Source organism: Microcebus murinus, chromosome 24, assembly GCF_040939455.1.
Source record: "Microcebus murinus isolate Inina chromosome 24, M.murinus_Inina_mat1.0, whole genome shotgun sequence".
Lineage (NCBI taxonomy): Eukaryota > Metazoa > Chordata > Mammalia > Primates > Cheirogaleidae > Microcebus > Microcebus murinus.
This window is the reverse complement of record NC_134127.1, coordinates 17,025,791-17,039,386: the sequence shown is the minus strand read 5'-3', so window position 1 is coordinate 17,039,386 and position 13,596 is coordinate 17,025,791. Positions and strand designations below refer to the sequence as shown.

Below are 13,596 nucleotides of genomic sequence, written 5' to 3'. Positions count from 1 at the left end.
ATTTCTGCCTGGGTCGTGGCAAATTTAAATTCAACAGTTATTTATTGTGCCTCTACTATGGACCAAACTCAGTGCTGAAAGGTAGAAATACAATAATAAATAAGACTGACACTTATGTTCTTTACTATATCAATGGTTTGTGTGCAGTTGGTATGTGATTTATAAAGCATCCTATTGGTGCACCAAAGCATCCATAGGAGGCCTTCTAATTGAAAATACTGTAGAGGTTAGTGTTGCTTGTGTATTTAAAATAAAATCCCTTTTCTTTAAATGCATACTCTAAAACTCTAGGATTGTTTGAGAATCCAGATGCTAAAGAGGAGTGGACCATAGATTACAATGGAAAAATACTTAAATTTCTTGCTTTTTTGACATGAAATAACTCATATCTATGAAATGGCAAAATTCATAATGGAAATTAACAAAAATGAGTTAATTTAAGAGCATTTATCTGAAGCCTGGGGAACTCAACTATTTTCACTCTTTTTTTTTTTTTTTTTTTGAGACAGAGTCTCACTTTGTTGCCCAGGCTAGAGTGAGTGCCCTACCGTCAGCCTAGCTCACAGGAACCTCAAACTCCTGGGCTCAAGCAATCCTCCTGCCTCAGCCTCCCGAGTAGCTGGGTCTATAGGCATGCACCACCATGTTCGGCTAATTTTTTCTATATATGTATTAGTTGGCCAATTAATTTCTTTCTATTTATAGTAGAGATGGGGGTCTCGCTCTTGCTCAGGCTGGTTTCGAACTCCTGACCTCGAGCAATCGGCCAGCCTTGGCCTCCTAGAGTGCTAAGATTACAGGCGTGAGCCACCGCGCCCGGCCTGTTTTCACTTTTTGCTGCGCATTCCTTTCTAGACCTAAGTAAATTACCTTGGCTTTCACCTAGAATAAGGAACTTGTCTTCTGACTCTTATGAGTATGGACTTGGGCATTCCAAGTTTTAGGTATTCAGACTCACCTGGTTCAGGAAAGGGCATTTTTGTTTGGTTTTGTACCAATACCTCTAACTTTAATCCCCAGACACATTCCAAGTGGCTCTCCATCTCTACCTTTTGCATGATCTTCTTAGTGTCACGTTTATTAGTACCCACATCATACATGTGCACGCATACACACAGACACAGACGTCTGCATGTCACAACAGTGCTAAAGACATTTGATAGACCTCTCTCAGGCTTTCAGTCTATGACAATGAATGGGCTATTTGAACATTTCACTTGATTCAAAATCTTATATTTTTTCTTTAATATACAGAAGAAAGCACAGCTCTTCAGTGTAATTTCAGTAAGTTTTGACAACTATAATATCACCCAAATAGAACATCTGTATCATCTTAGAAAGTTTCCTTGTGCCTCATTTTGTAAAAAAGAGTATTCAATATTAACCAATCGCTGCATAAGAAAACTTGAAATACCCTAAAATCTTACAGTTATATATGAAAGAAACTTGAGAGGCCTTTCAAAATTTGACAACACACAAAAAGTGTAAATACTATTATCAGTAATGAATGTGAGGCTGGAACTTTTTCTCAAATGTCAATGATAAAAAAAATAAATGGTGATAAATCATGCTAGAGAAAAGACTGGCTATCTCTATATTCTATCCCATAGAGAATGATGTTATATAATCATTCCACCATTTCACACCCACTAGGATGGCTATAAGCAGACACACAGACAACAACCAGTGTTGGTGAGGATGTGGAGAAATTAGAACCCTCATACATTGCTGGTGGGAATGTAAAATGGTGCAGCTACTGTGGGAAAAAGTTTGAAAGTTAAACATAGAGTTATAATATAACCAAAGAATTCTACTCTAGATAGAATTAAAACAAGAAATGAAAACATAACATCTAAGTAAAAACTTGTACATGAATTTTTACAGCAGTATAGTTCCTAACAGCCAAAAAGTAGAAACAACTGAAATGTCCATCAGCTGATGAATGGATCAATAAAATATAGCCTATCCATACAATGGAATATTATTTAACAATAAAGATTGAAGTTCTGATACATGCTACAATATGGATGAGCATTGAAAACATTATGCTAAGTGAAAGAAGGCAGTCACAAAAACCCACACATTTATATGCATGTATTCCATTTATATGAAATGTCTGGAATAGATAAATTTACAGAAAGACAAAGTTGATTAGTGGTTGCCAGAGGCTGAGAGGGTTGGAGGGAAAAGAAGAGTGACTGCTAATGGGGATGGGGCTTCTTTTTGGGATGATGAAAATTTACCAAAATCACCCATGGTGATGGTTATAAAACTCTGTATAACCTCTGAATATGTGAAAAAAACATTGAATTATATACTTTAAATGGTTGAGTTTTGTGGTATGTGAATTAGATCTCAGTAAAACTATTTTAAAAAAAAATAATTCCAAAGAGGTGATCAAGAGCATATAGCCAAATTTCATTTGGAAAGGAAAAAGTATTGCTATGGTTTGAATGTCCCTGCCATGTTGAAATTGAATTGCCATGGTAACAGTAGTAAGAGGTGCAGCCTTAAAGAGGTGCTCATGAAGAGATTAATGCTGTTATTTTGAGAGTGGGTTAGTCATCTTGAGAATGGACTCCTGATAAAAGGATATGTTTGGCCCTCATTTGCTTTCTGTCTCTTGTGCTCACTTCTACCATGGGATGACCCTTGCCAAGTGCTGCTGCCATGCTCTTGGATTTCCCTGCCTCCAGGATTGTGAGAAATAATTTTTTTCTTTATAAATTACCCAGTCTGTGGTATTCTGTTATTACAGCAGAAAACAGACTAAGAGAAGTATTATCGAGGTATTTTAGGAAGTTAATTAATAAAAACATATAATAAAATATATAAACTTGATATTGATAAAATATTGATTTTATTGATAAAAATATTACATGATTTTTCTGGATTTGATGATGTGGGATTTGTCCAACATTTAGAAATTTGTATTTGAGATTTCTTTTTCATTCTAAGTAAATATTCACTTTTGTACCAAAAAAATAAAATATTTCATAATCTGGGCTTTTCAGTGGCTGTCAGAAATAGTAAAGATTAACTATATGCATGAATAAGACATGATAGAATTTCACCTTCCTTTTCATTTCTTCTTTTGACCTCCAATATCTAATGTCTTGTCTACTATATAGTTTTTCTTTCTACATCACATACACTAGAGCTCATGGAAAGATTTGGGGAAAGAATATGGTATTGGATAAATATACACCAGCCCAGGCCCCTTTTAAAGGGATCAGTTGAGCTGGGTTCCTCGGATCTGCAGAAAAGAGGGTTCTTACTCCATTTTCAATATTTCCCATAAGCCTAACAAAATATTTAGACATAAGATACTTGCTGGCAAAATGAGAGGTCAACATTTACTTGATTTGCTTCTGGCTTTATCACCTTAGTACTTGTAACACAGGTTAATTTATGCTAACCAGAACCTTTAACAATGTAATCTTCAGTGATTTAAACTTGGGAAAACAAACGATTTATTTAATATATGTGATCAGCTTTATAAGTAAAATCTTAAAACATTTTGGCTTCAGGGAGGAAAAAAACAACTCCCTTTGTGATGAAAATGGGAAACACATCTGTGTTGCCTAACTTTCAAAATACTTCTTTATCGAATATTCACTATGGGCCAGGGACTTTATATAATTTATCATGCTAATAACAGTTCTGCAAGGCATTATTAACCCAATTTTATAATGGAGGACACAAAGGCTCAGATTATAGGTGTCTATTTCCAAATCCCTTAACTAGTAAGTTCATGTAAATCCAGGTCTGCCCTGCCTCCTGTATGATTAGTTATGTCTGGGTTTAGGAGTTGTTGGTTAATTTTCCAGGGAAAGTCCACCAGGCCAGTCCTCGAGGTCCACAGTAGTAACTACATTTTGTACCTAGTCTTAACTTCTGATTCCTTGCCACCAAAATCACCAGACCCACCCAAGGTTCAAGTAAGGTAGGAATTTATTGGGGAATAGGCACACAGGGACTGTCTCTGTAGGGTATTTATGTAAGGGTTAAGGAACATGCATAAACGGGAAATATGCCCAAGTGACCGGGGAGCTTCAAAACCTACTCGTCTGCTCATATTGCTGCTCTAGCTGGGGGAGCAGGAGCTGCGGTCATTGTCAGAAGTTGGAATGGATTTGTATAAATGCATCCCCTCCCTCAGTCTGGTTCCTCTGGTGGGTGCCCCGGACTGACTTTGACAGATGTAGATGGGACAAAGCAAAAGGAGGCGACTCATGTGGTCTTGCTGCATCTTGCTGCGCTCAGTGGACCAAGAGCAAGTGAGCTCACCTGGCAGCCTGAAGCCACCAGGGCACCTGATCCCACCCCCAAACCTAAGCTTGGCCAACTTAGTCACGTCTCTTCATTTGGGCATCTTTTACTGATTTGAAGAAGACTCATCTTTGGAACAATAAAGCTGTACAACAAACGTGGGACTACTGTGCAGCTGGCCAGGGTGTCTACCTCCAGGTGCTTGGACTTTCCAGACTGAAAGGGGGTGGCTTTTAGGTCCCCCTCTCCCTTTACCAGAGGAGGGCGCCGTTCCAGCGCTTTCCTCGCGGCGCAGATCAACGGCAGAGAAGAAGAAAGGTGCCGGTCGGCGGCACTTCAGATAGAAAACGTGGTTTTTCGTGCCCTGTCCCCGGCACGCGCTCCCGGTGCGGGACAGTCCCGGGGCAAGGCTGCGGGCGGATCCGCCTCAAAGGGGAAGGGACCTTCAATGGGTCACGGGTCCCCGGGACCAAAGGCTCCGGCGGCGGCTCGTTGCCCGGGGGAAGCCCGGTCAGAGGCCGACAAACCCCAACCCCGACGCCGGCGGAGCCCTGCTCGGCTGCCCCGGGACCCCAAGGGGACGCGTGGGCCCGCGCCCGCCCTGCTCTCCGCGTCGCCGCCCGGGACCCGGCGAGACGGCGCCCAGCTCGCGGCTCCCCTCACACGGCCCTTCCTGAGAGGAAGCAGCAGGGAAAGCGCCTCTCACTTTTCTCGGGCTGGGAAAACTGTTAGGGAAGAAGACAAAGCAACAGGCAGGTTTCCGCTCTCGGGCGGCAGGCCGGGCCCACGGAGAGCGCGGGGCCCCGGGAAGCAGCGGAGGGCCCGGGCTGCCGGAGACCCGAGCGCCGAGGCCAGGTCGCGTCCCGCGCTGTCCCGCCGCGCCCCCGGGGCCCCGCCCCCGCGCCTCCTGCCCCGCCCCTCCCTCGCCTTCCCCGGAGCGCCGGCCCCGCCCCCAGCCCGCCCCCTCCCCCTCCCCACCCCACCCCCAGCCGCCGCCACCGCCTTCGCTTTGACGTTGCCGGGGCCCGGGAGGGCGGCCGCGGCGGGCTCCGCAGCCTGGGCAGCCTCCGCCAGGGTGCGCGCCGGCCGCCGCCGCTCGGCCGTCCCGGGAGCCCAACAAAGAGCACGCGGCGCCGACCGCCCGCACTCGCGCCCTGCGGCTCCGGCTCCCCGAGCGCCCGGCGGCGGTTTCGGCGCGGCGGCCGGGGCGGGCGATGGAAGATGGAAGGGAGCAACGCCGCGGTGAGGCTCCGGGACGACCCGGGCGGGGGCGCGGGGCGCGCGGGGTCCGCTGCCCGACGTGGGGTCCGGTTTGCTTTGTCGCTCCTCCGTCCCTCAGGGTCCCCGGGGCCACTTGTGTCTGTGTCTTGACGATAGGTTCTGGTAACTATTTTCCTTTTTGCGCTTGCTTCCTTTGTGTTTGTTGGGAGCCCAGAAGGATCAACTTTGTGGTGTTAAGGTTTAGGGGTTTTAGTTCATCCCTCTGCTTTGAAAACCTGAGGGAAAAGCTAGAGTACTGGCTCTTGCTTAAAGATCAAAAGGAGGAAAGCATTTAGAGGACCTGATGTGCCGATTTACTCTGCCAAGTCAGTCCTTGTATTTAGGGACTATCACGTTTCTGTCAGAAAGAAAAAAAAAAACCTCAACAAACTTGCATTGAGCGAGCAAACAGACAAGGGGAGATTATTCGGTGTAATATTCCCAGTAGCTTTTAAAGACGTTTACATCATTCCATTTTACATGCATTTAACTTTATCCATTGTTTTCAGATGAATGTCCTGGCAAATGATGTTCTGAGATAAAAAAAAAAAAAGGTTAACACAGATTAGACAACGTGGGTTTAGAATGTTGTCGGTGACCTAAATAATAAATGATTAATTTCGCCATTCCGGGATGTTAAAGGATATTAAACACCTACTAGAGCAGAGGCGGTAATGGGCACTGGGATTTCATTCTTCGGAGACTGGTCTCCTGACGGTGGGACCCAAGATTTCCGCTCCACAATCGCTCTTGAGTGGCTCCAGGTGTTGGGGTAGGGAAGCGGGCGATCTGGAAAATTACTGTAAGTGGGATTCTGGCAGCAAATGCTGCCATTCATTAGTTATAATTGAGTCTGTGCAGAGGATTTTGCAAAGCCCAATAGCCAGGTGAGTAAGACAGGATTTCTGCTCTCAAGGAGATTGCTTTTAGTAGGAGAAAGAGACTTATGCATAGGTTATGATGGAGAATCCCAGAGGAAGGAGAGATTCTGGCCTAAGGGCTTGGAAGTTCTCAGAGAGGAGCTGGCCATCGAGCTGGACCTTGAAAGGGAGGGGTTGATTGGTTTTTTGTGAGATGTGGGGGAAAGGATGTTCCTTGCTGAAGGAAGGGAAATGCACTTTCTATCCTCTTCCAAGAAGTACTTTGCCATCCTTTCTTTTCTGAGAGTGTTTACAAATCAAGAGATTTTCTTTTAATAAGTTATTACATTCCTCTTCAGCAGTTAAAAATGCAACGTGTTCAATTGAACCAGTAAAACAAATGCACAATTAAGCTAGCATCTTCTCAACCAATTTTTAGTGGCTGGGTACGTGTCTTTCTACAGCCTTCTTATATTCATCCACAAATGATTTGGTCGTGTTTGTCAGATAGTTCATTAATAAAAAGCTCTTTGTACCAAAAGGAGTGGAGTGGTTGGTACCAGGGAAAACACTTGGACTAGTAGGTAGGACACCAGGCATGTAGGTTTTGCCACTGATTGGGTGAATTTTTGTCACTGTCTTGGGCAAATCATTTAACCTTTGTATTAGGTAGCTAAAGTTCCTCCTCTGTAGGGTGAGGGGATTGGATAGATACATGCTCTCTCAGAGCCTTGTAGCTCTAACATTTTATGTTTCCATGCCTAGACTTGCGTTTGCATTGCTTATTCATGGATGTACTCCTAATTTCACATTCTAAATATCTCTGTGTGTTCTGTGAATGGATCAACACTCTTATCTTGGCTATTCAATTTGGGAGAGTGATTAAATCTCCAAGGCTAAAATAACTGTATTAAGGTGAAATTCCGTGGTTGAATGTTATTTTTAGAAATGCGTGAATAAGAAGCTTGATTTGCAAACCTTAATGTGTGTTTACTTTAAAAAAGAAGTTTTGTGGACACTGTTCCCTTCATTTGTGACCAAGGAATAATACATACCTTATTAGGTATTTTGCATGTAAGTGGTTCAATTTTGCTTTTAATTAATGTAAATGCTAGCAATGAAAAAAATGGACAACCTTGGAAACCTTATAGGGTAGTAAATCTTGAGAATTTGGAAATAAAATAATAAGATAGAAAAGCAGATCATTGAAAAGGGGAATTCAGAGATACTTTACATCCATGTCTCTGTTCTGGTTCTCAAACTTTGATATTTATGTATGTGTTTGCCAAAGCAGATGGAAAATATTTGAGTGGAATTTAGCCTGGTAATACATTGAAAAAAAAATGTCTAAGGCATGACTACTTTTAGAGGTGATTTTTTTCCTTTATAGAAATTCTGGAGTGATTTGTTATGTATTATTTATAAACTAAGACACCAGTGTGGTAATGGGTTAATCTCAGCCTTGGTTAAGAGCTGCTGAGGCAAAAACCATGTGAATATTAAAGTGTGTACGTGCTTTGGCTTCAAGACTGGTTTGTTTGAGGTTTATGTGGGGTAATGTCATTTGGCAATTACAAAATGAGCATATCTTTGGGTTTGGGTTGGAGTAGGAGGTAAGTTATGGATAATGATCGTTCTCAATTTTTAGAAATGAATTCAGACATGATTGAGGGTTAGGCAGACTTTGAAAAATAATCTGATGACCAAAATCCATGTACTGTACTGTACTTTTTGAATCAGCTTACAGAAGGCTGGGGGGGGGTCTCTTCTAATCTCAAATCACTGCTGTTGTCATGGTTCTCAACATTTAGGGGTTCTTCCCGATGGTTGTCCTTGGCTTCCCTTGGTCGGAGTGGAAGTGTTTCACCTTGAATTCTGCCTGTTCTTCCTAGTTCTTTTACAGTAAAAACCAGCCTGGCTTTATTTTAGGGAAGTACAGGATCCAGATGAAATCCTCCAGAGCATTTATTCAGAGTATCCCTGTCTTGACAGCTTGTATTGACTGTGATATTGTATACAGACTCAGAGATTTGCTGGAAGGAATTGAAGTGGTGGCATTATTTTTTTGAAAGAGCCTTTCCGAGTTACATGACCATCTTCCAAAGACAATTTTTCACAAGTTCCAAATTAAGTAGTGTTAGCTGTAGTGGCTGTTGCAGTTTACAATGGAGGAAAAGGATAATTTGCAGCATGTAGTTAACAAGTTATTCTTAAATCCAAATTACCAAATTTCCATGTCTCATTTGCAAATAATGTGCAGCTCTTAACATTAATAATCTTTGCTTGTGTTATTTATATAAAAATAGCACATGTCCCTGCAGTACTTTTTGCCCTATTTAATGAATGATTTTTCACTGTGCCCAGAAGGTCAACAAACTGGGGCCCAGTTGGTGCCGAGTGGGCAGGGACTTTGTTGACACTTCAGGGCACAGAGGTGGCCCAGCATTTTCTCTCTTGGTGACACCTGTGGGGTGATGGATCCGCCAGCTCCTTTCTCCTTCCTCCATGAGACAGCCAGGCTGTGGCCAGGGCTGACCTCTCCTTGGGGCTTGCTTTACAGCGAACAGCCCTCTGGTTTGAAACTCCCTCTTTTCGGACCATAAATTAGTGAGATGAATCAGAATAATTTGTACAAGTTGATGGATATTTTTAAAAGAATATTCTTGGAGTTAGAGTAAGTGGAAAAATTAACATTTTGACCTGGGCTGGGCCTCTTTACTTACATAGTATTGTCATGTGGGTCTTAAGAGAAGCAGCATTTTCCTGTTAAGTTTCATCTTAAGTCCTAACTTTTGGAAAACTCTTATTTTAAGTGATATTTTTCAGGCATGGGGCATTCATTGTTACAGTCACAGCTGATATTTATTGAGTTCTTATGTGGACTATCTCCCCTAGTCCTGATGACAACCTATGAGGTCAGTCCTGTCATTGTCTCTGAAAGTCTGCAGGGGTTAAGAAATGTACTCAAGATCTCACAGCTAATAAGTAAGTGGCAGAGCTGAGATTTCAGCTAAGTCCAATTTTCTTAACCACCATGCTGCTTTTTTGTCCTTAAAAGTTAGCATTGAGTGTCGCAGAAACTGAGCTTTTTGGCTATAATAACTTAGATTCTTTGGGTCTTGGAATCTGAATATCTGATGACTAATTCATCAGCAACCATTATTTTATATATCTGTTGGCTTAAGTAGCAAGACCAAGATTGTTGTTTGACTCAAGAGATGGAAATTGTGTAATTAAAACAAACAAAACACCCCCCGCCCCAAAACCGCCCCCAAACCCTGCAGTGCCTATAGGCATCACTGTAGGGCCACATGTAAGGAGTTTCATTAGTTGGAATCCAAAGTAAAGCAGATTAACAATTGAAAATGGAATGTAAGGCTCGCCTATTTTAATTTCTAATTACATCATCTCAGATGTGATGTAGACGGTTCTACCACAGTGGGTGTTGACACAGAGAAGGCAGCTTTTCCTTGTTATTTCTTCCCATGAGCTGGTGCTTAGAGGTTGTTGCGAAAAGGAGTTTGAAACAATTAGGAGGAGGATGGGGAATGAGCCCAGGGCATTAATAAGAAGATCAGGCGGCAGCTGCTCCCTGTTTCTCTGGCCTTCTGTTCTCAGATCTTTGCTAAGAATAAGTGAATTATAGAATGGAGCTGCTTGGTTCTTCCTATGGCTAGTTGGTCTGTGGGCAAAGGAAGTAGAAAATGTAAAATAGAAGCAGCTATACCTGCTTTTGTTTGGCCTTCAGGAGATTATTAGTTAAGGGCCAATGGGACTACTTTTTTCTGTATATGAAAATTTACATTTTTTAATGTAGATTTTTGAAAACTCTTACTTTCCAAGAAGTTATATGATAGGCATAGTATAGATTGAGTCATAGTGCACCAAGGGAAGGGGCAATCTAGGTGTGAATGGCACAGACCACGCTAGGAGATGATTGCTGCCTTTTTATATTATTTTCTAACAAAGTTATGTTGGAAAAATGCTGAGAAATTGGCAGCAGGCTATGTGATATTCCAGAGCATCTGCCCTGACCTTCTCTTCATGTCCCTAAAATCTACAAGTAGTGGGTGTTCGAAGAAGCAAGATGTTTACCTGGGTCTAAAACTTACTGCTTGAATATCAAAGTTCCCTTTGGGCAGATTTTTTGTTTTTGTTTTGTGGATTCATTTCTAGTGGCTACAGAAGGTCCATGAGCTGCCTTCCCTACCTGCTGATGTGTCTTTTTCCGTATAAAAATCTCCTATAAAGAAAAGAAAAATCGCATTGCTTTCCATGAGCTAATAGCTGTAAGTAAATCAGAGCAGAAAATGAAGTACAAACATCGATCTGCTATTCATTTATTCAGCAAATATTAAGTACTTACCATGTGCCAAGCTCTGTAATAGGCTCCAAAAAACCTTGTCCGCTGACCTGGGACAACCTGCCAAGAACATTCAGAGGCACTTGGGTCATACTTCTGAGAGTCAGACTTCATAATCAGTAAATATTGAAACTGCTGTATTTAAGAATTCAGAGCTTGTGAACTTTCATAGAATCGATGAAGTTAGTTCCTGAATCAGCATTGTTCGGTAGAACTTTCTGCTATGATGAAAATGCCCTTAATCAGCCTTGTCTAAAAGGTAGTCAGTAGGTGCATGTGGATAACCAAGCACTTGAAATATGGCTAGTGAAGTTTAAGAACTGAATTTTTAAGTTTAATTTCAATGAATAGCCTCAGGTGGTTAGTATATTGGACAGCAGAGCTTTAGAGCAAAAGTGCTTTAGTAGTTGGCATTGTCTGTCCTGGGCTGTCATTTCTCTCCTAACCACCTGGTTGCTCACGGTGTGTTTACCAACTGGGCTTTGATAAAATTTGAGTACTGTACATATTTACCCTGTCATGTCTGATAAGTGGAAAAGCAGCAAGAGTGTATGGGGGACATGGTTTAATGGCAACGAATAGAGATGAAATCATTGAAAATGATGAGAAGAAAAGTGTTGTATTCAACAGTAGGGACTATTCTAAAAAAAAAATGAACAAATTTTGTAACAATTGGTAATACTCAGCAAGATGGAGGAAAAGCTTTTGATAAAATGGGACAGTGTTTGAACTGGTTGACTATTGGCTACTATTAATTGAAGAAATGGCTGGGAGTTTTTTGATAGCTAAAGGAGGTGGTGAAAACACTGCAGTTGACCTTTTTTTTGTAGTTGCAAGCTGTGGATGGTTCTGTAGCTTCGAGCACTCTATGAATCTGCATAGCATCACAATAAATATTCAGGGGGGTAGTGCTAGATATCAAAGCAGCTAAGGTCTTTGGAGCACACCTGCAGAGCTGTCGTAGAGACCCAGTAGATTTTTCAATGTAGATGAAACTGACAGGGAAAATGCCTGAATAGCATGTCTATTGGCAAGGAGTGTGCTGAGCTTTTAAACTATAGGTAAGTGAAGGCACCAGTGTCCCTTGATTAGAGATAGAGGACACTCTAATAAGGACGTGGAACTGAGGAAAAGATCTTATTCTTTATCCCCCAATACTTTTTAGTGACAAGTCTGGAGGTAGACAGCCACATTTATGGGCACTAGGGTTTCTCCAGAGTTAGGAGCCTTGAGGTTAGCATGTGTGAAACCATGAGAGCATTCTCACAGTTAGGCCTCTGTTGAAATACATTCCAATTTTGAGTTTTGTAATTTGTATTAAAAATACAATGATATAAAGGCATAATACAAAAATATGGGTATAGGAAGAGAGAAGGAATGATGTCTATTCAGTATTTATTATGAGCCAGGTATTATTGAGCGTGTGTATGTGTGTGTGTACACACATGCATACATGTGCATTTTGTGTGTGTATATCTATATTCTTTACTGAAAGGTAGGTGATAGGGTATCTTTATTTTCAGAGGATGAAATTTGAGGCTCTTGTTAAATGAGATTCTTTTTTTCAACAACTATTGAGATAAAATTCACATACCACAAAACTCACTTGTTGAAAGTGTCTATTCAGTGATTTTTAGTATGGTCACAAAGTTGGGCGTCTATCACCCTAGTCAACTTTAGAACATATTCATCACCTCAAAAATAAATCCCAGACCCTAAGCTGTCACCACACCCCTTAGTCCTGGCATTGCCCCATTTCATGCCCCAGGCAACCACTAATCTGTTTTCTGGCTTTTTGGGTTTTCCTGTTCTGTACTTGTCATGTAAATGGAATCATATAGTATGTGGCCTTTTGTGACTGGCTTTTTTCACACAGCATAATGTTTGCATTATGCATATTGCAGCATATATTAGTACTTCCTTTTCATGGCTGAATAATGTCATTGAATAGACAGGTCACATTTTATTCATCCATTCATCAGTTGATGGATTGTTTCTACTTTTTGGCAGTTAGGAATAATGCCACTATGAATATTAGCATACAAGTTTCTGTGTGGATATGTGGTTTCACTTCTTTTGGGTATAGGAGGGGAATTGCTGGGTCATATTGGAAGTCTGTGTTTAATACTTGGAGTAATTGACAAACAGTTTTTCACAAAGTACCATTTTACATTCCCATCAGCAATGTATGACGGTTCCCATTTCTCTACATCCTCATCAACACTTGTTTCTTTCTTTTTTATTCTAGCCATCCTAGTGGATGTAAAGTAATATCTCCTTGTGGTTTTTCTTGTCATTTTCCTAAAGACTAATGGTGCTGAGAACCTGCACCCTTAGGGCCACTTGTGGCCTTTTGACTGAACACAAATTTTACTGCACAGATTTGTTCTGTGAAGTTTGGATTTGGTCGAGGGGCTGCACTTGGGGATCTGGAGGGCCACATGTGGCCTTGAGGCCGCAGGTTCCCCACCCCTGCTTGGGTTTTTTTTGTTCATTTATTATTAATTGTAAGAGTTGTTTGTATTTTCTGGATATAGGTCTCTTACCAGATATATGTTTTGCAAATATATTCTACCTTCCTGTTGGCTGTCTTTTCACTTTCTTGTTCTGTCCTTTGACATACGTGAGGTTATTTATCTTAAGCAAAGCATGAGGGGGCTCAGCATAGATCCCCGCCCTTACATCCTAAAAAGGATGCTTTGCCTGAGCCACTTGGGAGAACCACAAAGCTCTGAAGACTTGAGACTCTTATGTGTACTGAAAGGAAGTTTTGGAAGTGGATTCTCTGGAGACTTTTATGTATAGAAACTAGTGTTACCCTGGATTAGATGGAGAACTTCT

The 13,596-nt window shown here is 41.6% G+C and overlaps 1 protein-coding gene across 3 annotated transcripts in view; it reads left to right on the top strand.

Annotated features, from left to right (window-relative positions):
- Positions 1-13,596, top strand: part of PSD3 (pleckstrin and Sec7 domain containing 3) — a 460,884-nt gene that overhangs the window by 57,940 nt on the left and 389,348 nt on the right. Inside the window, exon 1 of one of the 3 annotated variants that reach the window (XM_012785050.2) lies at positions 5,279-5,514. The exons of the other annotated variants lie outside the window; for them this stretch is intronic. Within the exon in view, the coding sequence (XP_012640504.2) occupies positions 5,494-5,514 (21 nt within the window). The 5' untranslated portion in view covers positions 5,279-5,493. Of the gene's footprint in view, positions 1-5,278; positions 5,515-13,596 lie in introns of those variants that run through there. 3 annotated transcript variants of the gene reach the window in all.